Genomic DNA, 25,315 nt, shown 5'->3' on the forward strand with positions numbered 1-25,315 from the left:
TTCTCCCTCTGGACATTGGAGTCCGACGATTCGTACTCTGTATCATCAAGCTGTGGCATAGGATGATATGCCGGTGGTTTGAGACTTCCAAGATCGCCGGCCATTTCAACTTCCCGCGTTGCTAGATACGGTTGATGATGGAGCGCCTTTGAAACCTGGAAGACAAGAACTGAGAAATATTTGGGTCAACTTTCAAAGATGAAATTAGCCCCTCAGAACAAGACATTTTGTAATAGCAGTTGGTTGGACGAGGTCACGAGGGGCTGAATCTGATTCATTACACAGGAGAGCCTCGGCTCGTGGCTGAGTAGATGACCTTGACCAGAGTGGAATTAAGGAAAATATGAGAACAGGATCATGGAATGCTGTATTACTAGGTGATAGAATGAGCCACAGTAAGAGCCGAGAAAAGGCCTAGTCCAGTGATACACCCGTCGTTTCGACCAGGCTCATCTTGTCCTACATTGCACCATCTCACGACTTTGCCTCGTCTTAGATTGCACATCTAGGAGGACAGTTGCCTTTGCAGGCGAAATCCGAGCCAATGCCTTGGCTCATGACTTGCAACCTGTACCATCAAACTCGGAAACGAAACTCACATACGCTAACATCCATTTCCCTTTCTGGAACTGAGCTCTTGCCGCTCTAAGCTGAGTAGGTGCTGAGGGCAGAGTGCGGCCCGTCAGGAGGCAACCCCCTCAGACAAGCGTAGAAGAGCTCATTAAGTATTGTTAAGGCACCAGTATGCCTTGTATAGTTTTGATCCAAAGATGTTCTTCGACTGGGATATTATTAAGTCGCCGAGAAGCAGGACATATGGGGCGCAAAGGCACTTCTCAAGATCAAAAGACAAGGATCAAGCCGATTTCTATTTTGCGCAGGTCTGGTACTGCAGCCAGAAGGTTAAGCCAGTGGCATGGGATTGGCCTGAGTTTTAGAAGACAGTTTGAGGCTTCCAGGTAACGTGTTGTCTCAGGCTCACGATTCAGGACTCTTCGAGCTAGCCGGCCTAAAAGATGCGGGTGCTTCATCCGTTGCAAGGAGCTCCGAATGGTGAAAGACCTTGCCTTCAAGCGTCCGCATGAAAAACTTGACCCTTGTCCCGCGTATTTTCCCTCCGTATACCCCAGCTTGAGCACTTTCCGAAGGCTCTGATATGAGCCGATGTATCCTTCGCTCTTCTGGTGGCAGGCCAGGACATGCAACCGACATTGGTGACAGTTGTCCCTGGTCATCCAATATCGCGCCATGCTCAATTTCGATTAACCGTCGTCCAATGGCATGCATTATCTGGCTCTCCCAAAGGCTCTCTCGCGGCACTCCATGTACCTTGATCAGCCGCAGGGCTTCTAAGCGTGTGTTCAAATCCCGACACTTCATCACAATAGAGAAGAGCATCGGTGTGAAGGCCATCTCGAAACAAAACACCAGCGACCGTTTATGGTTCGTTTCGATGCGTGCAGACTCTTCAACTATGCGTTTGAAGTTGTCCACGTGTTTGTCGTAGCCCGACTCTTCAGGGCAAAAGGCCATGCGAGCCCAGATCTGACAAGTCTGGTGACGCATAACGAGGAAGCTTCTCTGGATATCCGTCACGGCTGATGGCGTCACCTTTCTTTCCCACTTGTCAAACAGGGTCTGCCACTGAGCCAGAAGCGCCTCGGTTCTTTTTTGTTCTTCGAGAAGGCGAGGATTTACTTCCTTATGCCTCAAATCACCGACACAGTACTCCTCGCCCCATCGAACGAGGCGCACCGTACGGTTGAAAATATCGTCAATCATACCTTGAGCGTCTGAAAAGCTAGAGAACTCTGCTTCTCTCGGTATTGGATATTCCAGAACATTCAGGTCTGGGAAGTTTGCAAAGTCCCCACCAAAGAACAGTGGGACTGCGCATAGTCGTCGGAACATGGGTGCCAGGTGTTCCGTCACCCAGGTCTCAGATATGCACTGTTTTAATATGGCAAGGCCGTGGTTGCAGTGTTGGACAGCCAGTCCCTGGTTCGATTGGAGGAGTTCCATACAGACGAAGAGAAGACACACCAACAATACCAAGGGTTGGTTATCCATCTTTTTCAGCTCTTGTATTGCCGTGTTGTAGTGCTTCAGCGCTACGGTGTGTTGTGGTTTCTTTCCGGACTGGACCTCAGCTTCTACTTCTTCGTAGAAGGAGCTGATTGCAATGACAGAGTGTTTAACAGCCGGTTGAGAACAGCAGATCTGCATGACAACCTTTGTCCAGAACGAGGGCTCGATGGGGCCGGAAAGCGATGGCCCTGCGACTTCACAGAAAAATTGCAGGGCTCTCGCTTCGACCGCGGTTCCGCCGTATTGGTAAAGGGATCGAGAGTCGGCCGGATCAGGGGTCCATGGTAGTATGTACCTATCAGACTCCCTTCGAGAGTCATCCAGATCGGGGGCCCATGGCAGCATATATCCATCACACTTCCGACCAGTCTTTGTACACCGCTGGCAAAATGGCTTGGCCTCGTCACACTTGACCTTGCGTATTCTAGAAACGATCGGTGGTTAGCTGCCTCCTCCAGTTATGGAGCGCACAGCAGTCACTTACTTGCAGGTCAAGCATCCAGTGCGGACCTTGCGGCTGCCTTTTCGCGCCATGGCGTTGAAGTGGTGTCGGTTGAGTCCGAACGAACCTGTGAGACATTGCTGAGAGCGAGGGGTATATATTGGACGGAGACGGAGCTCGGGGTCCAGTTGAGCTGCCGAGCCAATCACGACGGCTAATTTGCCAGTTTAAAGTGCGAGGTCGACAAGGTTAATTAGAGTCCGAGGTGGCCAATGGGAAATTAAACAAGCCAGCCAAGACGACTCCACAGTGAAGGATTTGGTGACATCGCGTAGGAGAAGGAACTTCGGTAACGGTCAAAGGATCTAAATCTTGCTTAGACTATCACGATTGGAAATAGGCTCCAGCGGGAAGGCGGTTCTTGCGGTTGGGCTGCCGACAAAGCCATCACAGCCCTATGAGAATTGGCTCCCGCGGGACAGGGGTAAAAATTAGGCTCATCCAACGCGTGGAGAAACCCCCACCTGTCTTACTGTCTCAGACTGTAAGTTGAGAACACTCAGGGTATCACCTTGCCGCAAAAGCACGCGACACATTGATTGGAGAGCCTGCAAGCCTCTTTCAACCACTCCAGCATGCTTGCGGTCGAGGAAATACATGCTCTTAGGAACCCCCCTCCCGGGTTTGAACCAGTAGGTTCTTTAGCCGCCAGGGGCTGGGCTGATGTTGAGCCGGGGCTCGGATACCCTAGAGCGTCCAGGCCGAAATGCTGCGCTCCGGCCACTTCACCTCGGTCTTTCTTGGCACCTTGCGACTTGAGTAAAAAACCTGAGTCTCTTTGTATTTGGTTTGGAAACATCACAATTCACCCTCTCAGCGAGCGGCTTTAATGAGAGATGTAGGAGACGACCGGAATTACTCTCGGCTGAGTTCGCATTTTCTTGCCTAATCCGGCAAGTCCAGCGCTGGGACTCGACCGGAAGAGCCACACCGGACAAGGAGGTATGTACATGTACTTGCAAAGAGAGATTGATCAAATGCCTGCATTCACGCCATCAGAGGACTGAGATTCTTCTGTGAAGCTACGTCCACCCAGTAGACGTCCTCATCTCCGCTGTCGATGGCGGTCCAGATGTCCTTGACGAGTTGGTAATGCTGCTGAACCTTGGGAAGAGGAAGGACGTGTGTGTAAGCTGCCAACCGCGACTTGACAAAATTTCGAGCGCGAGCTGTCTCGATCGACGCACCAAATATCGACCCGGAACCAGGGGTTTGGTCGTTGTACCGGAGCTCGCCTGACACTGCGACCATGACGAAGGGTTGGATGCATCTCGTGAGAGACTCGAAAGGAATCTGCTGTAGGATCTGGACAACATGGGTGGCCAAAGAAGTCAACCACGCGCTTCTTTCGCGCCTGGTGGGGATTTTTGAAGCCTCTAGTGGTAGAAGGATCTCGTCTTTGTTCCAGGGCCTGTAACGCCGCGCAAGCAACTCCGGGAAGACGCGGTATAGTTGTAAAAGGCCCGTGTATCGGAAAGCTTCATCCATGTGCTGGAAATGTGTCGGTGGGGTGTTGGGGTCGCCAGGGTCCACAATGCGTGAAGCCTCTGCCGCAACAAAAGCGAGGAGTTGCTGTTCCAGACGACCAGCCTTCTCCAAGGTGTCTCGAAAGAAGTCGAGATGGTTCTCATCAGTGAATAGGACGTTGGGTAAACTTGTCCGAACACTAAATACCAACCGCCCTACATCAGTCATCAGTTGGACTATCTCTCGAGAAATTCCATTCCAAGCGTGAGGAAGAGTCCGGTCAGTCAGTTGAGAAGGGCTGACACATGTCTGCTGGGCCGAGTCTTTTCCAACGGCCGTTTTTGTGGTAAAGGCAAGAAGCATCTTCCAAAAATCCAGTGCCTCATCCAAGAATGACCAGCTGAACTCGCTATCCGGCAAGGACCATGATGAGATAATTACCCCGGCCTCTTGGAACTTGTCGGTTGCCAGGTCGTGCGGGTCAAACCAGCTGGAGCTGTGTCCGAATAAGAAGGTGGCCAAAGCGTGCTGCTCCTTGCATGAAGGAGATGTTGCGTTTTGTTGCAGGTATTCCAAAGCACAGGAGCGTTCTCCGAATGCTATAGAGGCGAGATGAGGAAAGCTCTCTGATAGGCAGATGGCTGACATGCTTTGCATGATGTGGTAAAGCGCACCGGAAGATTGCCACATCCTGCCGATCATGATTCGTAGTGAATTGAAAGTATTGTCCCAAGTACAGTACAACTTGATGACTTCTTTAAAGAAGTAGTCTGTGAGTGTCGAGGGTAGATGTAGCAACTCAGGTAGGCGAGGTGGTGAGAGCTGACCAGAGGCATGGGTAGTTTTGTCCGACGTAGTTTGGGAATCCTGCATAGCAGGACTGAGGGCTTGGTTGACCAAGCCTCCAATATCAAGGTCGAAACATTGATCAAGAAGGCTTTGGCTGCCGATATTCGCGTCCTCTGGCAAGAGATCAAGTGCGCCATAATGGGTCTCAAATGGCAAGAGATCGCCCATGGATGCGAGGTTGAGGCTGGAGGGGAAAGGATCGAATGCACTACAGAGGTCAGGTGAAGGCGATGTGGGTTGTTGAAGAGAGGCGGCGTCTTCTTGTGGGAGTATCGGAAAGGGATTGCCAAGTTCGACATTTCCCGCAGTCGAAGAATTCTGAACCGGTACTTGAAGGATCTCGCTTGGAACAGTATGAGTAATACTAGTTCTAGTTTGAATAGATTCAGAAAGTGCGGTACTGTCCCAAAGGGATGCTGATGGAGCTTCTGGTCTCCGAGAGCGTGGTCGTGGCTGGCTGAGTTGGATTTGATGCTTCTGTGACCAACGAACGTTGAGCGAGTATCCTGGACATGGCAAGTCTTTTTCTTGGCAACGTGAACAACCTGGCTTCTTCTCGTCGCACTTTATCTGCCAATAGATGTCGAGTCAGATGGTGATCCCTGCTTGTGCCTTGGGCTCCATACCTTCTTCGCCTTGCACCGGAGACAACCATGTCTCGATTTGCGGGGAGGCTCTTGCATGGCAGTTGTAGATGCGATACACTATGTGTAAAGGACTGGAAGCATATGTTTCGAGAAGAAGTTTGGCTGATTGGATGGAGGATGTTGTTGCTAGAAATAAAGATGCCCCCGCTCGCCTCCATCGCCGAAACCACCGCTGCTAGCTTCCCTGTCACGTGCCCTCCCTGAGCTCGCTCCATCCAACAGCCATCTAGCATGATGGAAATTCCTTCATCCAAGGCCATTACTATGTGGTTTCATTCCCCAGAAGTTTACCAATCTCCTCGGCTATCGCCATGATGCGTTCCTCCGTCAGTCTCCTCCCAATGATTTGCACGCCAACAGGTGCGCCATGGTAGGCTTCCGGATCGTCTGTTCCGGCCGAATTAGCAGGGCCCTCGAGCCTTCAAGGCAAACTCACATTCTGCCTGAACCATGCTGTCTATATCCGTTAGAGGACTGAAAGATTCATTCTTGATATCAACGGCCTTATCGGCAAAAGTGACCGGAACGACAACGCTTGTGAAGTCGAGGAGGTTAATCACACTCGCATACCCGTAGTACTTGAACTGGTCGTGCCGGATGGTTGCAGTGGGTGTGATGGGTGCGATGATTGCATCCAGCTGCTTGCCAAGCTTCTCTTCCAGGGCGAGAATGGCAGCCAGGTATTCACGCTGGTAATCCCACTTCTTGAGGTTTGCGCTCCAGAGTTCGTTCATGTCCAGCTTGGGAAGGGACGGGTTTATCAAATCGGCAAAATTGGGGATATCGGGCTCGCCAGAAGCCTTTAGCGTCTCGAACACATCCTAAAAGTCAAGTTAGACAAGTATCAGGGTCGATTGGAGGGTTCCTACTGTTCCGCCATCTGAGGCGTAGATCTTGTTGGCAAGATCGACAGCATATGAGTGCTTGTATGGTTCCCAGGGAACAACCATGTGGCCCCCTTCCTTCAGTTTGTCGACAACTGTCTGCACACCGCGAAGAATGGGAGGGTGAGGGAGGACCTAACTTATTAGCTGAATGTGTCATCCATCGAGAAAGCCGAACTCACCACTCCATCGCAGTTGTAGAAGCCCAAAGTCAAGCCCTTGGACGAAATCTTGGTCTTGATGGCATCCTCTTCGGCCTGTCGCCATGGCATCGGAATGACCTTGGAGTCATACTCCCAGGGTTGCTCCGCAAGAACTGAAGTCACAAAGAGTCGCATGTCCTCTACTGAGTGTGTAAGAGGGCCACATACGGAATGGACGGTTTCCTGTCCCTCCATGCTGTTGGCCATTTTAGCATATGGCAGACGCCCGTGACTAGGTCTCAAGCCGTAGAGAAAGTTGAAGGCAGATGGCACTCGGATGGAGCCACCTGAAATTGTCAATAAGAGTAGTGCAACATTGCTAAAGTGAGAGGATTCAACATACCGATATCAGTGCCAACACCGATGAGGCTGCCGCGGAACCCAACCAAAGCGCCCTCTCCTCCGGAGCTGCCTCCACAAGACCAGTTCTTGTTTCGGGGGTTCAAGGTTCGGCCGATGATGTTGTTAATAGTCTCGCATACCATAAGACTCTGAGGGACACTGGTCTTGATGTAGAAGACGGCTCCAGCTTTGCGTAGAAGGCTAGTCAGAACCGAATCTTCCTCATCATACTTGCCCACCCAAGCTGTGTAGCCCATGGTGGTTTCAAGGCCCTGGCGTCATTAGAGACATCATCAAGAATATTCGAACTGAAAATTACCTTGATTCTGAGTTGGTCCTTTAATGAGATGGGCAACCCGTGGAGAGGCCCCACGGTCTTCTTGTTCTTGGCAAAGTATTCATCCAGCTCGCTGGCTCTCTTGAGGGCCATCTCCGGGAAGAACTCGTGCGCGCAGTTAACCTGATATGTATTCAGCACCGTGTTTCAATGCCCGGCAGGCTCTCAGACCAACCAATTGTTGAGCGAGCGCAGCTCTCTTGCAGAACGCAGTCGTGACGGCGACAGATGTCAGCTCTCCCGCTGCCATCTTGTTGACCAGTTCAGTTGCGGAAGATTCGGTAATGACGAGTTCTTCCAGGGTCATGATGCCGCTGTCTTTGGGGAAATTTAGCATCGAGCCATCGTACGTGGGTATCTTGATGCGCCATTCCGTTGGAATGGACTCATCAATACGGCGCTTCTTGTCCTTGGCTATCGTTTCCCAAGTCATTTTGTCTAGCGCGCAGAAGTAGTGTTCTGAAGCAAAAATGATAGTGTGTTCTTTGATCGTGTGTACGATGGAGACGTCAATGGAAAAACAAGCAAAAATGATACGGTCGATCCTTCGAAGAACAAGATTACAGGAGAAGGATTTAATCGAGCCCCTGGGGTCACAGAACTTGCTTTATACCTTGAGCGTTCTTGGCAGATCGCACATTGACTGATAAACACCCTGATAACCCCGCACTTGTTGTCATTGCCCATCACTCTTGATATCAGGACGGACCGGGCCGGCAGGGTGCAGCATTTCCCTGGAAGGGCGCTATGTCGCTGGCTTCCGCCGCAAACCCCGCTCTTGGTGCGTCGCCCGCAAGAAACTGCCTAACAGAGACAAGATGCCCACGCCAGTGTAGAAGCCGTGGAGCCGTAGCCGAACAATTGGAACTATAATCGATGATGTTTTACTAAGAATAACTGTAAGCACGCAGTTGTATTAAAGGCACGAGCTAAGGACCTCACCCTTAAGAAATATGAAGCGCCCATACAAGACATTGATTCCATAACTACAAATTTACTCAAATGATCCCTTATCTGAAGCCTTTCCCGCTTTGTTTAGATCCCAACGCACTACAATCCATTCTTTTGAACCCTCTTACCTTTCAAAACATCTTGGACGGCCACTGGACACCTGAAGATCGTCAATGGAATCAGGCTGCACAAGTTGGCCTGAGAGGTGGGCGCATAACCAACGAATAAGAAGACGGCTTGGCTTTGTTTTCAGCTGAGAGCCTGATGGCATTTTTTCTTCTTTTTCTACTCCCGCAGCCTGGCTTGAGGCTTTTTTGACACTGGAAAGCGAGCTTCTTAACTGTGCATTCGTTCTCTTCCCCTTGAAGCTCTCCATGGATACAATATCTCTCTCGGAGTATGCCACCGAGATCGATGGTGAAACCATCACTGGTCTCGAACATCTTAGCCTCGAGGAACCCCGCCCGACTGAACTACTCAGTGGTGAGCGTCCGAGATGTGTCGATTGCAACAAGAGGCACATTCCGCGCCGATTTGTTTATTGCGTTGACGGAACCTGGATGGTCGAGGATGGCCCAGAAGGTAGCATTCCGTCATCTCTGTGCCCTTTGGTCTAGTACGCACTAATACGGCAGTAGGCTGCTTTGAGAAGAACCCCTCAAACATCTTTCGCGTGTACCTAGCAGTCAAGGAAGGCCGGGTCACAGGCAAAGATGGGCAGGAGTGGGAACAGGTATTTCAAAGTCAGGGCGGCATCTTTCCTCTCTAACGCTCAGGTCAACTATAGAAAAAGGGATACTACAAGGGCCTGGGTGCAAGACAGCCCAAGTGGAAGAAATACTGGCAGGGAGGGTCAGGCGATGGGTATGAGGAATTGATCGCGGAAGTCTACGAGGTAGGATATCCCGGTCCCCAACTTAGCAGTTCAGCACTTACCTGCTTCTTGTCTAGCATTGTGCCAAGGCATGCTGTCCCTCTCAGGATGAGCTGTTCCTTTTTGGGTACAGTCGCGGCGCCTGTGAGTTCCTCCGCTCCCTTCTCTGCACGATCATTTCCTGACTGGTGCAAGTCGTGGTAAGAGCAGTGGCCGGGCTTTTCAATGATTTGGGAACTCTCAAACCGGGCGCTGAAGACTGGGATGGTAAGTTGGTCAAGGCGATTAACATATATAAAAGGCGTAGAGATGAAGGGAACAATAGCTCCCAGCCACACTCCGTAAGTTGCCTGCCAAACTTCAAGAGACCCAGGAATCTAATGGCGTTGAACAGGACTTTCATTTTCTGTAAGAATTACGGATAGAGCCTACCTAGGTACTCGATGCTGAGATACAACCAACAGCTCCAGACATACCACAGATTCTCCCCGAATCCAGTTTCTTGGGCTTTTTGACACCGTCAAATCTATTGGCTTCTTGGATCCCGACGGCGCCTTTAGCTGGCTCAACAACGCTGTCACCAAGCCACTGTTTCAAAGTTACCACTATGACATTCGCCAAACCAAAAACACTCATCACGCCCGACATGCTCTAGCACTTCTTGAAAACCGAGATGCGTTCAAGCCAGAGAGGGTCACAAACTCTCAAGGAGAGAGACTTCCGGCCAATAACGCCTCAAGGACCTGCCTGGAGGCATGGTTTCTGGGATTCCATGCAGACATGGGAGGTGGCTCAAAGAAGGACGGTCTGTCGCTGTGGCCCCTTCAGTGGATACTGAGTGAAGCAGCTCGCTATGGCCTCTTCCTCAAGTTCCAAGCGCCGGAACGACTGGTCGAGGGAATTCAAGACCCGATGGAGTATACCATGCCGGAAGGCAGAGACCCTCATCAGATTCCCTTCAAAAACGGGGCTACGGTCCAAATGTGGGATCTGAACGAGGAATTCAACTGTCCAAACTTGCAACCAGCCGCCAATGAAGCCTCTGGGCCCACAGCCCAGCTGAGCACCTCGGAAAGGGTGGTATCTACTGACGACGAAACCGCTACAGGTGGGCAAGCGATCTTTCAACTTCTCCTTGACAAGTTATAGGCGTTAATTTTGGTTTCCCAGCTACGATCGTTCATCCATCGGTGTTTTGGGCAGATGACGTGACTCCACTCGGGATCAGGTATCTCAACCCTCTAAGCTGTTCCAACAAGGTCCGTCAAACAATCAAGGACATCAACATCCGACCGGAGTCCTTGTATTGGAACCTGCATCATACTCGAGTTGTCAGCCTTCAACGCAACCGCCCTAGAGTCTTGATATGCGGGCCTACTGGTGTCGGAAAGTCCACCCTTGTTAACGAGGTACTTGGCGAGGAAGTGGTAGGTTTGGTTTCGCACACAGCTTCGCAATCTTGTATCGATAATAACTCGAGCACTATAGTCACTTGCAAGCTCTGGCCTCAACTCTGTCCGCCATGAGATCGATACTGAGCTTACCAGCACTACGCCACGAGAAAACGGCAGCAATTTCATATTTCACGATGCAAATGGCTTTGAAAGGGGGCTGGAGGAAACCCTCAGAAGGGTTCATGGCTTCATAGAGAAGCGTCAGGAGGCGACTACATTTGAAGAGCAACTGCATTGTATCTGGTGAGTAAACCAGTAATCAGTGCATGCCAAGGCTAACCTTTGCGCACAGGTACTGCTGTAATTCCGTTGCTCGCATGGAGGAGGCCGATCGCGAGTTCATCCGGTCAACCAGTTCTCGTGGTGTCCCCTTCATCGTCGTCTTCACCAAGTATGATTTCTTAAGACGGGATTGCTTGAGCGATGCATGTCGTCAGTACTGCCAAGAACATCCAGATCAGCCGGCATTCCGATCCAGTCGAATCCCAGCCGATATCAAGGCCGATGTCGAGTCCCGCCGAGATTCCATCTTGGACTCACGGTGCCAAGAGCGACGGGATCTGGTGAATGAACTATCAACAGGACAGTGCGAAATTTGCTTTGTGACTGCTGAAGGTATGTTCTTCTCTGTTCCAACACTCATGCCTCTGCTCGTATAGCTAATTTGCTTCGAATGAATGCACAGATGAGGATGCATTTCAACTTGTTCAAGAACTATGTCATAAGACACAGGCTTGCTTGATGGACGATATTCTTATTGGAATTCACGACAGAGCAATGATAAGATACCTGGGGCAGGCTCTGCAACAGGCTTCTCCACGACTTGCAGAGACAGCCAAGCAGATATACAACATACATCAAGGAGATGGAACCAACATCGCGAGCAGTGATTGGTCATTCATTGTACGAGGCTTTCAAGAGAAAATGGACCTGGTTCTGCCTCCAATTTACCGTCTCGATGTGGCCGCAACGCTCAGCGTCGAAGGAGCCCTCGGCTTGTTTTCAGCGCTAGACGCAATCAACCGGCCATCGAGATGGTGGGATCCCGACCTCGGTCTATCTGCACTTCTTGCTGTCACTGCGGTGGGTGGCGTTGGTGCCGTTAGTGCCGCTGGTATCGCAGCCCTGCTTTTTGGGGGCGGAACCCTCGTGGCTGGTACCTCCGTGGGTTTAGTCCACCTCACAACACTGGCCTTGAGTCGTTTTGTTTCTAATGGCTCCCTGCCTCGTAGTCAAGCGTTCAGGTTTCTGTTAGTACAGGCGGCATGTGCAATTCTGACTCATGAGAAGCTGTTTTGGCTGGGAATCAAGGAGATCCGCTCGAAGGAGATACTCGCGCGAGCAGTCATCGAGGTCGTGAAACAGTTGCAGGAGATGGTTCTGTTTTTAGAGCAAGTGGACACCAGCAGTCTCAATGACTTCGAGGAGGCTCTATCGAATTTGGTGGCGAATATACGTCCCAACTTGCGCATTGTGGCGGAATAGAAGATCGAGCTGGTTAGAAAGGATCGATTATTGATTGAATTGGATGAGTTCATCATGATGCGGGACTACTTTCTTCTGAATACAACATACTGTTCCTTATTTCTCAACTGCCGTGGTCTCATTGTTGTAATACTAGTTATAAACCAAGGAAGTTGATGTTTTGGAATTTATCTTAACTAAAATTGAGATGCCTATGAACGTAATAATACAATGCCCATCAAAGCTCGATTCCCGATCTCTAAAACAGAAATCAGTTTCCAGAACCAAATCACAGCATCAGACGGTGAATTTATTCGATTCACAATAACTAAATTGACCCTTGAAATAGTGAACCTTTGAATCACATAAGCAAGACGGGGGGGAATCCAGGTCATCATAACCGCATCATACGTGAATTGATTCTCATGCTACTCTACATCATACTCATTTCTTAACCCCCAAACTCCAAATCTTGTACACTTCTTCGTAGCCAAATGGCTCTCATAACTTTTCCCAGCCTTACTGGCTGATACCACCGCAAGGGCCACTGTGGGTGTGGGTGTGCTCGCTGGACCTCTTGAGCATCTGGGCCTTGTCGGCGTCCCATCTTCGGGAAGCCTTGTGGACCTTGGGCAGAGTCTTGAAGCTCTTGGCGTACTTGGCGACAGAGTTGGCAATGCTCTTGGTGTTGAGGAGGTAGGCCTCCCTGTTGAGGTTGGCGATGTCATCGCCAGCCTGATGGTAGTTAACATCGTAGGCAACACCGGCCTCGCCGCCGAAGAGCTTGGCCTCCTTCTCGGTCTTGAGCTGCTCGGCACCGGTGAAGAGGCCGCCAGAGGGAATACCGTTCTCGATGAAGGCAGCGTAATCAGATCGGCCGCTGAACTCAGAGGGGACATAGGGCTTGCGGTTGGTCTTGAAGAACTTCTCAAAGTCCTTCTCAAGGACGTCGGAGCCAGCAGGGCCAGTGAGGTTGAAGGCGTTTCCATCACCGTCGTAGATACCATAGACGTAGTTGGGGCTGGCAATCTGGTACTAGTTAGTATCGGCCTAGTCAAACAGGTGAGAGTGACCCTACCATATCAAAGTTGAGATAAGCACGGATCTTGGAGATCTCAGTATCAGAGCCGTTGATAGACTTGATGTAGTGGTAGGATCCAAGAAGACCGAACTCCTCGGCGCTCCAGAAGCCAAAGCGAACAGCGTTCTTAACGCGGAACTTGGCGAGAGCCTCAGCAACCTTCAGCACGCCAATAATACCAGAACCATCGTCGCTGTGGGATGTGGTTAGTCAATGGCACCATTGGATGTTTTTGTAACACTTACTTGATACCAGGGCCGGCAGCCACAGAGTCGGAGTGACCTCCCACAACAAGGACGTTGTTGTGGTCACCCTCCTTGGTCTCGGCAATGACATTGTAGCTGACACGGTTCTCAGTGATAGCATTAATGTCAAGATCAACGGTAACCTCGCCGGCCTTGAGCTTCTCGAGGATAGCCTGGCCCTCCTCCTGGCTGATGCCAACAATGGGCGCGTAATCGCCGAAAGCAGCGCCGAGCGTGCCAGCCAAACTACCGGGGACATTGTTGTACACGATAACACCGGCGGCACCGGCCTGCTTGGCATTGGTCGACTTGAGGGCAAAGGGGCACTCGCCTCGTGACACAAGCACGACGTTGTCCTTGGTATCGGCGGGGAAATCCTCGACGGCACATCCGAGGTTGGAGGCAACGACCAGAGGTCCCTCGACGGCGCCGCCGGGAGTGTAGGTCATGATGGCGGCAGCAAAGTCCTCTCCGTTGACCTTGAGGGAAGCGGTACCCTGCGAGTAGAGCTCGGTGAAGGGCTGCTTGACCACATCATAAGTGCCGAGTTTCTTCAGCGTGTTGTAGATGTAGTCGACGGTAGCATTGTGACCACCGCTGCCAAAGGCACGGTTTCCTCCGTTGGCATCAGCAAAGTCCTGAAGCTTCTGGGATCCGGCGAGGAGTCCGTCGATGTTGATGAGCTTCTGCAGCTTCAGCGAGTTGACCAGGGGCTTCTTGCTGCTGCCGGCGCTGACCAGTGAAGGCGCGGCCAAGGCGTAGAGGGAGAGCGAAAGAATAGAGGACTTCATGATGGGCTAGAGAGAAGATTGAGCAGCTACCTTCAGAGACAGGAGAGGCAGTGATGAGCAAAAGGATTCACTCGAGCGTGAGAAAAGGCCTTTTATAGGTGAAGCTCTGTATTATGCAGATAGCTACAGCACTCTCATCTCAACTGTCCTCGGTCCACGACCTTCTTCATGGCCTGCATGGCACTTCTGCATAGCACAATATGTGATTGCACCAATCACGTCAACGGCAGCGTCACGGCGACCATCCCAATGAGGCAGTTGTAGGGATGCGCGGGACGATCGTTTCTTGGCGAGCGAATCGATTCCCCGCCGCAACTGCCTCTTCCAGGAACTAGCGCCGGGCTCAGATCCCACGTCGCGTGGAACTTTTGGCGCATTCGCAAGTGTGACCTTGGTTGATAAGGGCAGGTCGCAAGGCCCTGGTGGCTAGGCGCCGAGAGATAGGCGTGCGGTGGCGGTGATGTGAGTGGCTCAATCTGTGGGCTGGTCGCTTTAAGCATCATTGTAGGGTTATCTGTTGTCACCGCAGGGGTCTTGTCGTCACCGCGGAATGGACTGATGTAGGACCGGGTGCTCCGAGCGGAATCTTGGGAACTCTTACAAGCCCAGCCACAGCATGGTTCCTTTGTTTGCACTAGACCTTTCGTATCTCGAGGCCCTAGTCACTTTAGATACGGCAAACTTTGTCTGAACACACCGACCTGCCTTGATTGTATGATGCTTTGAAAGCTGCTTTGTCTTGGCTCAAGCACTAACCCCGCCTGCTTTATTCCTCAAGACCTCTCAATTTGTGGCTGGTGAACAATGACACCCAGTGTCTTGTGTGAGCCTGAACAATAGGTCTTTGACATTTTGCCACCTTGGCATCTATGAGGCGAGTCCAACCAGGATGTCGTGATAGCGCCTCGGCAGGCTTGGATTGGAAGGTCTCTCATGAGAGAGCGCGTCGAACACGCAAATGCCTAACGGAGAGAACACTGCTTAAAATTAAATAAGTCAATGACCATGGTTCTCGCTCAGCCCGACATCAACCGTCGTGCGCGCCGCCTTCATTCAGATACGTAATGCAATGATCAGTGAGTTTTTTCACATCCGAAAAATGGTTCACAGATGCCCAATGTTCCAAATCAGTGTAGGTTAGCTATGGTTTAACGACTGTCATCAACTGACTGGGCTGGTTGGTGCTGGCTTGTTCGGCGATGCCTCGAGGGTCGCGCGTCCAGTTAAGCTTAATTCAATAGCTTAACTCAATTCTATATCTAGTCCCATGACCACCAGGACTAGCCAATAGCCACACGCACATCTTGCAAAACATCATCTCTACAGAGTCGCGCCATTATACATTCACGATGCGTTCTTCCACTCAGTCTAACAAGGCTACCTACCTAACCAGAGCCACCGACACCCTCGCGCCAGTTGACATGGCCAATCCCATGTGCACATGCCCTTGCGGCTGCCTCGTGGTCGTCAGACCTCCTCGAGGCACAGTTTGTGACTGGTGTCGCCATTACCACACTCAAGAATGAGGCTAGTGTTGAAACATGCGACCCATGAATGTTCTAGAATGAAGGACCAGGCAGGGTGCATAGCAAGGTGCATATAAGACATAGACAAATCAAAACTCTTGAGCCTATTATTCAGCCTAGGTATTCCTAAAGATAGGCCAGGGAGTTTAATGCACGCAAGTTTATCCAGATGCAAGATTGGGTATTCTATGAGTTCAAGAGAGTAAGCTTCTGGATATCTCCTAATCCATCAATAGAAAACTCTAAATATTATTTGTTTCCCACATATATGAAATGGGTTGGAGAAGAAAAAGCTGGCCGCGTTTTGTATGATAAATGCTCCACAATGCATAAAATTGGTCAGCGGCCGTCGAAGAAATGCAAGCCAGTCTGAATATCTCCAAAAGTCAACAAGCCATCATAAACTCAATTAAGGATACCCGGTTAGACCTTTTAAACCCATCAGAGTAGGTACATTGTAAATATGATAGTCTGTGATTTGGGCTATTCACTCTAGAACACGTGAGCGTCTAGCGCCAAGCCTGCCCCCAGCAGTCAAATCCCCTCACGTCAGCATACGCAACGCCACTTCTATCAGAGTTGATCCTTTTCAACCTCAAATTTTCGAAGCATCGATGCCCCGTCACCTAAAAACACAAGCTAGTTTTCTTTCAAAATGAGCACACAAGAGGCCAACCCAACGGGCAGCGGCAGCTGCTCCACGAGACTTTGCGAGAGATGCCAGGGCGCTTGCTTTGATGACAGCCGCAACGGAGGCTCCATTGCCCTATCGCAAGGAGTTGAGGAGATGCTCGAGTTTCCCTCAAACGCTGACTCATACTACTCAGGGAACGGCGCAATTTTATGGTCCGATTTTGAACTCCGCGACTGGCTCCCTGCATTGCCTGCCTTATCCGCCTCGGCCGAATGCGACTTCTGTTGCTTCCTCAGGTCAGCCATCATGGACTCTAAAATAGGCTGCCAAGTTGAGGAACAGGAAATCTGCCTGAAGTTGTTCTATGCGTGGTGGCCTGAAAACTCGGACCTGGGGTTTGCTCTGTATGGCATGTGTCTTGAGATATCCCGCCCTGGTGAGGAGGATGCCCTCCAAGTGTCTGTTCTCCTACACCAATCACGGAAGGTCATGACCCTCAAAGGGTTGGCTAACAACTGACCCAGACTACGGTTCACTATTGACTCACAGGATGGTGAGGTCCGCAAGTTATCAGTTTTCAAGCGGCAGCCTGCTAATACCTCTAGAACAATGCCAAAGATGGCTACGAGTGCAACCGACACCATCGCTAGATTTTCTCAATCAGGAGAAAATCAGCGAGATGAGTGCTAAACTCGACAAGTTTCCGCCGTCATACTCGGACTTTTCTCCAACCCGCGTCATTGACCTTGGCGCCGATCCAGAGGGAGAAGAGCTCAAACTTGTGACGAAATATGAGTGTCTTGACCAACAGTACGCGGCTCTTAGCTATTGCTGGGGCACTCCCGAAGAGGCAGAAATGCAGTTCATTACCTTGAGGTGCAATCTCCAGAATCGATACTCCGGCTTCAAGCTCTCTGAGGTATCCCCGGTGATCAAAGATGCCGTGGTGGTATGCCGGGCCTTCGGTGTGAGATACCTCTGGGTCGATGCCGTTTGCATCATCCAGGACGATGATTACGATTGGGAACAAGAGTCTGCTCTCATGGCCATGATCTTCAGGGATGCTTACTTTGTCATCGCCACACCCGCATCCGACTCGTGCAACGAGGGCTTCCTCTCCTTGACCAAGCCTTTCATCCACCTACCATTCCAGTCAAAGCTCAAGCCAGGCATTCAAGGACCATACCGCCTCGTACCGATACCAAATCATGAAAATTCTACTGATCAGGCCACTTTCGCGAGACTTGCAGTGGAAGATTACTTCGCATCGAGGTGGCGCACCAGAGGCTGGATCTACCAAGAAAAGGTGACAGCGCAAAGAATTCTTCTCTTTGGACGCATGGGTCTTTCGGTCCAATTCCACCAAGACGATACCACCCCCTTCTTTGCACATTGCGCAGAAAGACACCTAAACTACCGCGGATGGTTTCGAATAGTGGCAGGCTTTTCAGACACTCATTTGACATGTCAAACGGACCGGCTCCCGGCTATTTCTGGCTTGGCCAAGCTACACCAGGATGTCCTTCAGGATGAATACCTGGCGGGGTTATGGAGAAATGATCTTTACAAAGGTCTTTTCTGGCAATCCGAATTCTCAAATCGCCCCCGTCAGGAGCTCACCGCTTCCTTGGAGTCGCCAGATCCATACATTGCGCCCTCATGGAGCTGGGCCAGGCAAGATTATCCTGTATCTGTTTGTTTAGCGCAAACTCTTGATCTTCGGCAAGAATTTGAAGTGTTACAACAAGAATTCGCACTCCTTGATGTCGAGATGGATCTAGTTGGATCCAATCCGTATGGTCAGCTAAGAAGCGGCAAGCTCACTTTGCGATCAAGAGCTTCAGAGATTCCATCTAGTTGGGACTTTGTAGATGAACTTGACTTCCTTGATGACGAGGAGAGAATTCAGTTGAGGCCTGACTGGAATTGGTTTATCGAGGGAAAGGGGAATACGGAAGGACTCACCTTGTTTCTTCTCGGATCTTGCATCATGAAAAGACGACAGCCTTGCTATTGCCACGAGCTCGGCGTCAATGAGGGTAACTTGAGCGACGAAATACTTGACAATGCAAACGCCAAGGAAGAGCAGGCCTTGGCAGGCCTTGGAGCGTTGGACCTGGGAGATTCGGATCACGTTGAGGAACACGATCAGCAACTGTGTTTGCATTGCAAGAAGCAACTCATCATTTACGGGCTCTTGTTACGGCCTGCCAAAGAACCGGGCAAGTTCTTTCGGGTTGGCATCTTTGTTTCAGATCCCAACACTCATGTTCTTGGGGGCATGAACCTTTGTCAGGACTGGGAGACCAGAACAGTTGAGATTATCTGATTAGGCGGTGCCTCTCATACACTTTACAAAGTTCAACATTTCACAACTCGGTATTTCAATGATGGATTTGCGAGGAGAGTAACTCTTGTTTCTATTTTGGAAAACTAAGGCATTCGAAGACATTCGATTTGCCTGGCGACGGGGCTTGATCTTCGCGTATTCTGTTCTCTCTTTTGGCGCAGTTATTCCATCAAGGGCACAATATCAACACATCATAGCATTATATCTCAATGCTAACACAGTAGCCTTTTTCTTGACCTTCCTACTGCCTGCAGTAGAAGACTCGTACCCAGCTAGCGTATTCTGTTCAATCTGTAGCACGCCTAGGGATGTTGGTATCAACTTCTTAAGCAATCACATCTCGGGAATTGAAAATTCACATCTTCCAAGCCCTATCCTTCAAGCAATCTGGTTGTCTCATGTGCTCAAGCGACTGCATAAAGTTGGTCAAGTCTTGGTGCAACCTCATTGCCGCAGCGTTCAACGCTTGCTGGTGCATGACCAAACGATCCACGAGCCTCGTCTGGCCTGTTCCTTGAAGGGGTCGCAGGAAGCAGTCAATAGCTTCGGCGGATCTCAGAATTTCGTAGATCTGCTGCTGGCCGTCGAGGCAGACATCCATGTATGAGATATACTCGCCCATGGTAAGGAGGGTGCCTTGCATTTCGACTGGGAAGAGAATTTCGATCTGCCTTGTCATCAGTTCGAGCTCACTCACTTCCGGAGCAGGTTCTTCAGTGAGTGGTAGAGGGTTGATCAACAAGTTACGCTGACGATCGACAAGATCGACCTGGTGGTTAAAAGCCATTGTCAGTAGTTGTGCGCTGGTGGAGTTGGGTGGATTAGTTGAGAATTTGTCCCGATTTGTGAGATGGTTTCAAGTTTGCCTCGACACCTGCGCAGGGTGGGATGCTCTTTATAGACTCTTAGAAAGAATGTCATTGACTCAGTGAATGTGAACAAAGGAGCTGGGCAGGTGGAAATCTGCTGGACCGTGACACTGGTCAGGGCGTGAACTGCTGAACAGAGTCTGCATTAAGGGATGTTTTGCTGAGTAGATAAGAACAAAGGCTTTCCAGTCCAGACTCAGATACAACCGCTACAGCAGTTCAATATGGAGCGTATGTTCGACTCAAGAACAGAATCACCCACACTGTTAACATAAGAGGCACATTGACTTGCAACGTATTTGAGTCAACCACTACACTGGCTTCAGACAAGCCAGCATTGAGGAAGTTTTGTTGCTAATGAATGAATCACTGAACCAGCCGTAGTACTACTCGTTGACAAGCCAAGGCGCTGTGATCAACGAACGTTTGCTCTTCAGAGTTTGCACCATTGCGGAAGTATCCCGCGCTGTCACTCGTCTTAAAAATGTTTTTTCACGGGGAATTTTGACCGGGTTTGCGCATGATGTGTGATAACATCTATTCATATATGTACAATCCACTTCTTCACGTAGCTCATCTCCAGCATCTCACTGTCCCAAGACAGCAAACATGAAGTAATTAGAAAATGGTATAAACGAGGCGCTTCCAAGCAGGGAAGCTGGCCAGCTCGGCGCGGTAGGCACGGATAGCCTCCCAGTCGTGCTCACGTCGACCCGTGTCAATGTCGATCTCCTCGATCTTGATCCACTTTGTTCGCTTCCAGAGCCATCCTCCGGCCCAGAATAGCAGCACAATAGGGAATGAGAGGTACTGCTTGAAGAAGCCCTCAACTGTGCCCATTCCTGACTCTCCAGGGGGGGCAACGATAGCAGTGTAGAACTGTAAATACTGTTAGCTTGTGCATCTTGAGAATGGATTTTGAGTTTCTTTCTTACCTGAGCCATCATAACGATGATGACGAAAATCAGACCAAACCATGAACCATAAACACCACCAATAGCCTTGAAAGGGATCTCATCAAGGCTGCGGCCGTTGTGCTTCCACGCAGCTCGGAAGCGGATGTGGGCGACGCAGATGGAAGCCCAAGTGACAAGCATAGACAGACCAGACAAGGCCAACAGCCAGTCAAAAATGACGGGACCAGCGGCATCCAGGTTAAGGAAAGCCAGGAGACCAAAGAGAATGATGAAGATAACCGAGGGGAGAGGGCGGCCAGCTCGATCAATCCAGGTAAAGATTTTAGGCGCATATCCCTGCTGGGCAAGAGCAAGAAGAGTGCGAGAACCTCCATAAACTGAAGCAATACCGAGAGACAGAACAGCCGACAGGATGACAGCGTTCATGTAGTGGTCGAAGCCCTTAAGGCCAGAATACTTGCCAACAAGGACAAAGGGCGACGCCTTTGTGCTGGAGTAGGAGCTAGAAGAGAGCAGAGACTCATCGTTGCAGTCGATCAGGAGACCGATGAAGAAAAGAGCAACGATGTAGAAAAGGCAGATTCGCCAGAACACCTGCTTGACAGCCTTGGGCACCGACTCGGTAGGGTTGCGAGCCTCAGCCGCAGCCAGACCGATTAGTTCAGTGCCGGCAAAGGAGAAAGCCGCAGTGACAAAGACAGAACAGAATCCCTTGAAGCCGTTCTTGAAGGCACCTGGGTCCTGCCAGAGCTTGAAGCCAGAATATGTGTCGTATCGTCCGCTTGAAGGTCCTCCACCACAAACGAGCACAAGAGCGACAATCATGAAAATGCAGATTGAAGTGAGCTTGAAGCACGCAGCCCAAAATTCCTCCTCAGCGTATCCGAGGGTGCCGAAGACGTTGAGGATGATGATGGCGCCGAGGAAGACGGCAATCCAGACGCCAGGCGAGACATCAGGGGCCCAGTATTGGATCGTGATGGCGCAGACGGTCAGTTCGAGGGGGAGTGAGGCGGCCCACTGGAGAACGTAGTTCCAGGCCATGGCGAAGCCGAATGAGGGCTCGATGAAGCGGGTTGCGTAGGTGTAGAAGCCACCTGATACGGGGTACATGACGGCGAGCTCACCAAGGGCGTAGACTACAAGTGGTCAGTTGATATGTACGTGAGCAAGACAAAGTGTCTTGACTTACCGACGTTGAAAACCATGATTCCGATGAGCAAGAAATCGAGGAATAATGTACCAGGTCCCTACAAAATCAGCATCATGTCAAACAGCAATAATATGTCGTCACTTACACCCTTAGCCAGAGCAGATCCAGATCCAACAAAGAAACCAGCACCAATAGATCCTCCAATAGCAACCATCTGCAGATGTCTCGGCTTCATCTTTCGATCAAGCTCGACAAGGCCGGGGCCATAATGCTTCCTCTGAAAAGACCGGACGTTCAAACCAGTACGTGTCAAAAAGTCCTCCTTCTCATACTCCTGTCCGGTTCCCACGAGGCCCTCATTTCGAATAGAAGGGGCCTGCTCCTCAGCAAAGGCACCGTCCTTTGCCACGCCCTTTTCACCCGTGACGGGGGATGTGTCGACTACTTTCTCGACCGACATGATGATGGTACACTCCAAAGAATGGTGTAAATGGGATCTGGTATCTGGATCTCCCCAGAGAAGATGAGCTTGAAGAGAAGAAAAAAGAAAAAGATCAGAGTTTGACTGAACGGGGCGAGGGTATTAGTACTATCCCATCCCATCTCTAGTCTCGGCCCAGTCAAGGGCAAGAGGACGCTACGCGATATCTCCACACATGGTCTCACAAAAAACAGTCTGATTACTCCGCGTTTTCCAAGATATGACAGTTTTTTCGTTATCCCCGGATTAAAGGAGTCGATGGTTTTACGTAAATCTCCATGGGGAAAAACTGTCAGTGGTTCCCAAGTCTATCTTGCATCTTCAAGAGTCAATCTCCATGCACTGACAGTGGAGCGCGAACGTGTGTTCTCCAAGTCAGCTTCAGCCGACGAAATCCGCCTACTCCGCACGGATGCATTCTCCACTGTCCAGGGAGGGGGTGCAAAATTTTGGAGTTCATGGACAGGCATGTGGCCGGGTAACCGAGTGATTGGGAGGTAGATTGGGTCATTTTGAGCCTGTGATGGCTTCTTTAATATTTATCGTTTATAATTGTTTACTCAAATTGTTATCAGACTTGATTGTGGGCGCTTTAAAAGGTTCATCGCAGGTCTTTGAAGTCGTGAAGTTGCGCGACTCCTCACTTACCCCAACACCAGCCAAGCCATCATGACCGTACAGGATTCTCGAACATTTCCTTGTGCGGCACATATCAACCAAAAAACTAACACACACTCATCACAAGCAATCAAAAGGATGCCTCCAGGAAAGAAGCCGAGATATGAGCCAAGCAAATTTATCACGCCCTTTGCCTTGTCAAATCTCGAGTCATGCCCCGTCGAGTTTCTATTTACATTACGTTAGTATTATGTTTGAGAAACCAGGGCCCGCACCCTCCGGACCTCAGCGGCGGGCGGGCCGCCGTCGCCGCCGGTCAATTTGACCTTGCGCCGACCTCGGGGAGAACCACCTGTAAAAGGAACTGGTTCATTGAGGCTCTTTGTATTGAATCTGCATGCCGTGTGAGGGGTTCATGCGGAGTGAATGGGTATGCGGTCTGTCTTCTAGAAACACACAACTCCATATGTATACATCTATCTTATCAGTAATTGACTGCTTCATCCTTCTCCATTGTAATTACTCCATATTACCAGTCAAATCCATTCCCGTCAAGTTTGTTGTTGATCATCCACTTGGCAACTAACCCCTAGCTTGGCCGGCGGCGCATCGTGGGCCTCACGTCAAAGTCCGCATTAATCATCAATACACCCATTCTCACTCCCTCTTTTACCCCAGGTCAATCAATCTCGCAGTTCCCATTCCAGACCCCAGATCTCCATGCGCTACCGTTCAGATTATTTGGTAACAAAAACCTCTTGTCTCGCGGGGTTTTCCCCACGGATGCACATCTAGATTCCCCCCACTGAGGAAACCTGGAGTAGAAACCTGGGGCTGACGATGGCGATGGTTTGCGCCCTGTGGAGGACGCTTTCAATCTTTTCCCGTGGGTAAGCGACCCCGTATTATGTGCCCCAACCAACCGGACCAAGGGGAAATCTTGATTAGACCGCGGGGAGATGCCGAGACTGGATATTGCGCACTCAAGTCAGCTGAACTACTACGTGTTGGGAAGAGACTTCAACTTTGAAACCACTCAGGCGGAATCTGTCCGATTATCCACCTCCAAAATCACTCCAGTTCTTATCCAGTGCCCGGGGAAGTTTCAAATTCCGTGACAACCTGGTTCCATGTCAGCTCTCTTTCGACATGCTCCCTTTCCTAGTGTCTACCGACAGACTGTAGCGCATTACCAAGACAATCCTTGAAACCACAGCCTTTAGCCCTACTCAACAGCTGCGTTGTAGTTGCTCAACGTCTCCACCCAACCTAGACTGCCTCAGCCAAGTAAGGGATGCCTACCCTAATGGCAGCAAAAGTGACAACAATGAGAGTCTCAGCCTGGTTTCCGCTAGATCATGTGAGACTCAGGCAATAAGCGAATTTTAGAAAGGCTATGAAAAATGGCCAAAGGAGGGAAAGACACTGAAAACCACGGCGCATGACATCTTAAGCCATGGTTCACGACACGCCTTCACAATAGAAACTATGCGACAGTCCCAAGCCGCGACGAGAAGGCATTCAGCAACAAATCATAGGCTTACGTTTGTGCTTGCTGACATAAAGGAAGTATTACCAGTCCCCGCCGATCCCGGATATGGCCATCCGTAGGGACCGCTACAGGCCGAGCCTGGTAGGTAATTGGAAATCTTGGCTCGTTCTCGAAAGAATCCAAAGGTGGTCCCGTGAGGGGGACCCTGGTTCATTCCTTCAGCTTGATACCGCTTCTCCAATCCAGGGCAGACTCGACCAGCATCCGACATCACGTACGAGTACGACTCCAACAAAAGGACCGAACTTAAGCGATGCCCCATAAGTTTCAAATTTGCAAAAATATTCGGGGTAAACGTCAACGCCAAATCGCATCATGAGCCCGTTTTTCCTGACGAGTAGCAAGATGCCTGCGAGAAGAGAGGCTGATAACCCACCAGGGGCTAGGACGAACTCGGCAAGAAAATGCGGAACCCCTGTTGTTGCGCCCTTTCAGCACCCTTTGTCATCTGCACCCTATGCCGGGGGTCGAGTTGGGCTCCAACTCGTCTCGTAGGTAATAGAATCAAGTGTTGTCTATGGAGGTTATCATCGAGTGTGTGGGGTGCATATTTGGTGGTGACTCCTCAAATGACGATACTAGATACAATTACTAGCCGTCCAGGAGTGATAATCATATCTTCAGTACTAACTAGTACTGCATGTACTCATCGATCCATTCCTTCTTGATATTCTTCGGGACGTCTGAATGCCTGAATAACACCCTGAGGGATAGACCAACTTGTTCCTGTGATCTAACCTGGGGACAAGACGTGGATGGCCTCCTGCCTCACTGAGGGCAGCACAAGTTCCCTGCTACTAACATCAAATTCTTTCATTGAACAATATGAATCCCTTGTGGAGTGGCATGGCCAGCAACTGGTACCACCAGAGGCCGACATCAACCGCGCATGCGATCCACCAGACTTGAACTTTAGAGGAAGTCCTCATTTTGACAAGACCGTATAAATAAAACTAGCGAACTATTCTCAACATGGCACTCCAACGGTGTGATTCTGGCCCTTCTGTTCATATTAACGTCTCCGAAACTTCTGCAC

At 50.4% G+C, this 25,315-nt stretch overlaps 7 protein-coding genes across 7 annotated transcripts; 2 read left to right on the top strand and 5 right to left on the bottom strand.

Annotated features, from left to right (window-relative positions):
- Positions 1–978: 978 nt before the first annotated feature.
- Positions 979–2,622, bottom strand: MRS44_009918 (uncharacterized protein; the record flags this gene model as incomplete). Its single annotated transcript, XM_046272778.2, has 2 exons — positions 979–2,512; positions 2,573–2,622. 2 exons carry the CDS (start codon positions 2,620–2,622, stop codon positions 979–981), a joined length of 1,584 nt encoding a protein of 527 aa, XP_046131647.2.
- Positions 2,623–3,577: 955 nt separating this feature from the next.
- On the bottom strand, positions 3,578–7,752 carry MRS44_009919 (uncharacterized protein; the record flags this gene model as incomplete). Its single annotated transcript, XM_046270008.2, has 8 exons — positions 3,578–5,412; positions 5,845–5,940; positions 5,990–6,374; positions 6,423–6,572; positions 6,620–6,927; positions 6,984–7,254; positions 7,302–7,442; positions 7,495–7,752. 8 exons carry the CDS (start codon positions 7,750–7,752, stop codon positions 3,578–3,580), a joined length of 3,444 nt encoding a protein of 1,147 aa, XP_046131645.2.
- An 892-nt stretch (positions 7,753–8,644) lies between these two features.
- Positions 8,645–12,083, top strand: MRS44_009920 (uncharacterized protein; the record flags this gene model as incomplete). The annotated part of the gene is made up of 11 exons (XM_065620350.1): positions 8,645–8,852; positions 8,909–9,003; positions 9,058–9,165; positions 9,222–9,288; positions 9,340–9,411; positions 9,477–9,552; positions 9,615–10,252; positions 10,294–10,571; positions 10,633–10,841; positions 10,891–11,213; positions 11,284–12,083. 11 exons carry the CDS (start codon positions 8,645–8,647, stop codon positions 12,081–12,083), a joined length of 2,874 nt encoding a protein of 957 aa, XP_065476123.1.
- A 498-nt stretch (positions 12,084–12,581) lies between these two features.
- MRS44_009921 (uncharacterized protein) lies at positions 12,582–14,179 on the bottom strand (the record flags this gene model as incomplete). Its single annotated transcript, XM_046276561.2, has 3 exons — positions 12,582–13,091; positions 13,141–13,336; positions 13,389–14,179. 3 exons carry the CDS (start codon positions 14,177–14,179, stop codon positions 12,582–12,584), a joined length of 1,497 nt encoding a protein of 498 aa, XP_046131643.2.
- A 2,181-nt stretch (positions 14,180–16,360) lies between these two features.
- On the top strand, positions 16,361–18,668 carry MRS44_009922 (uncharacterized protein; the record flags this gene model as incomplete). The annotated part of the gene is made up of 3 exons (XM_046276560.2): positions 16,361–16,797; positions 16,864–16,892; positions 16,945–18,668. The coding sequence occupies 3 exons, from the start codon at positions 16,361–16,363 to the stop codon at positions 18,666–18,668; spliced, it is 2,190 nt and encodes a 729-aa protein (XP_046131642.2).
- Positions 18,669–19,044: 376 nt separating this feature from the next.
- On the bottom strand, positions 19,045–19,476 carry MRS44_009923 (uncharacterized protein; the record flags this gene model as incomplete). The annotated part of the gene is made up of 1 exon (XM_065620351.1): positions 19,045–19,476. The coding sequence occupies one exon, from the start codon at positions 19,474–19,476 to the stop codon at positions 19,045–19,047; it is 432 nt and encodes a 143-aa protein (XP_065476124.1).
- Positions 19,477–20,176: 700 nt separating this feature from the next.
- On the bottom strand, positions 20,177–22,088 carry MRS44_009924 (uncharacterized protein; the record flags this gene model as incomplete). Its single annotated transcript, XM_046272777.2, has 4 exons — positions 20,177–20,437; positions 20,494–21,614; positions 21,668–21,725; positions 21,774–22,088. 4 exons carry the CDS (start codon positions 22,086–22,088, stop codon positions 20,177–20,179), a joined length of 1,755 nt encoding a protein of 584 aa, XP_046131640.2.
- Between the last annotated feature and the right edge of the window lie 3,227 nt (positions 22,089–25,315).

Source organism: Fusarium solani (assembly GCF_023522795.1).
Source record: "Fusarium solani strain SB1 chromosome Unknown bctg00000006, whole genome shotgun sequence".
NCBI lineage: Eukaryota > Fungi > Ascomycota > Sordariomycetes > Hypocreales > Nectriaceae > Fusarium > Fusarium solani.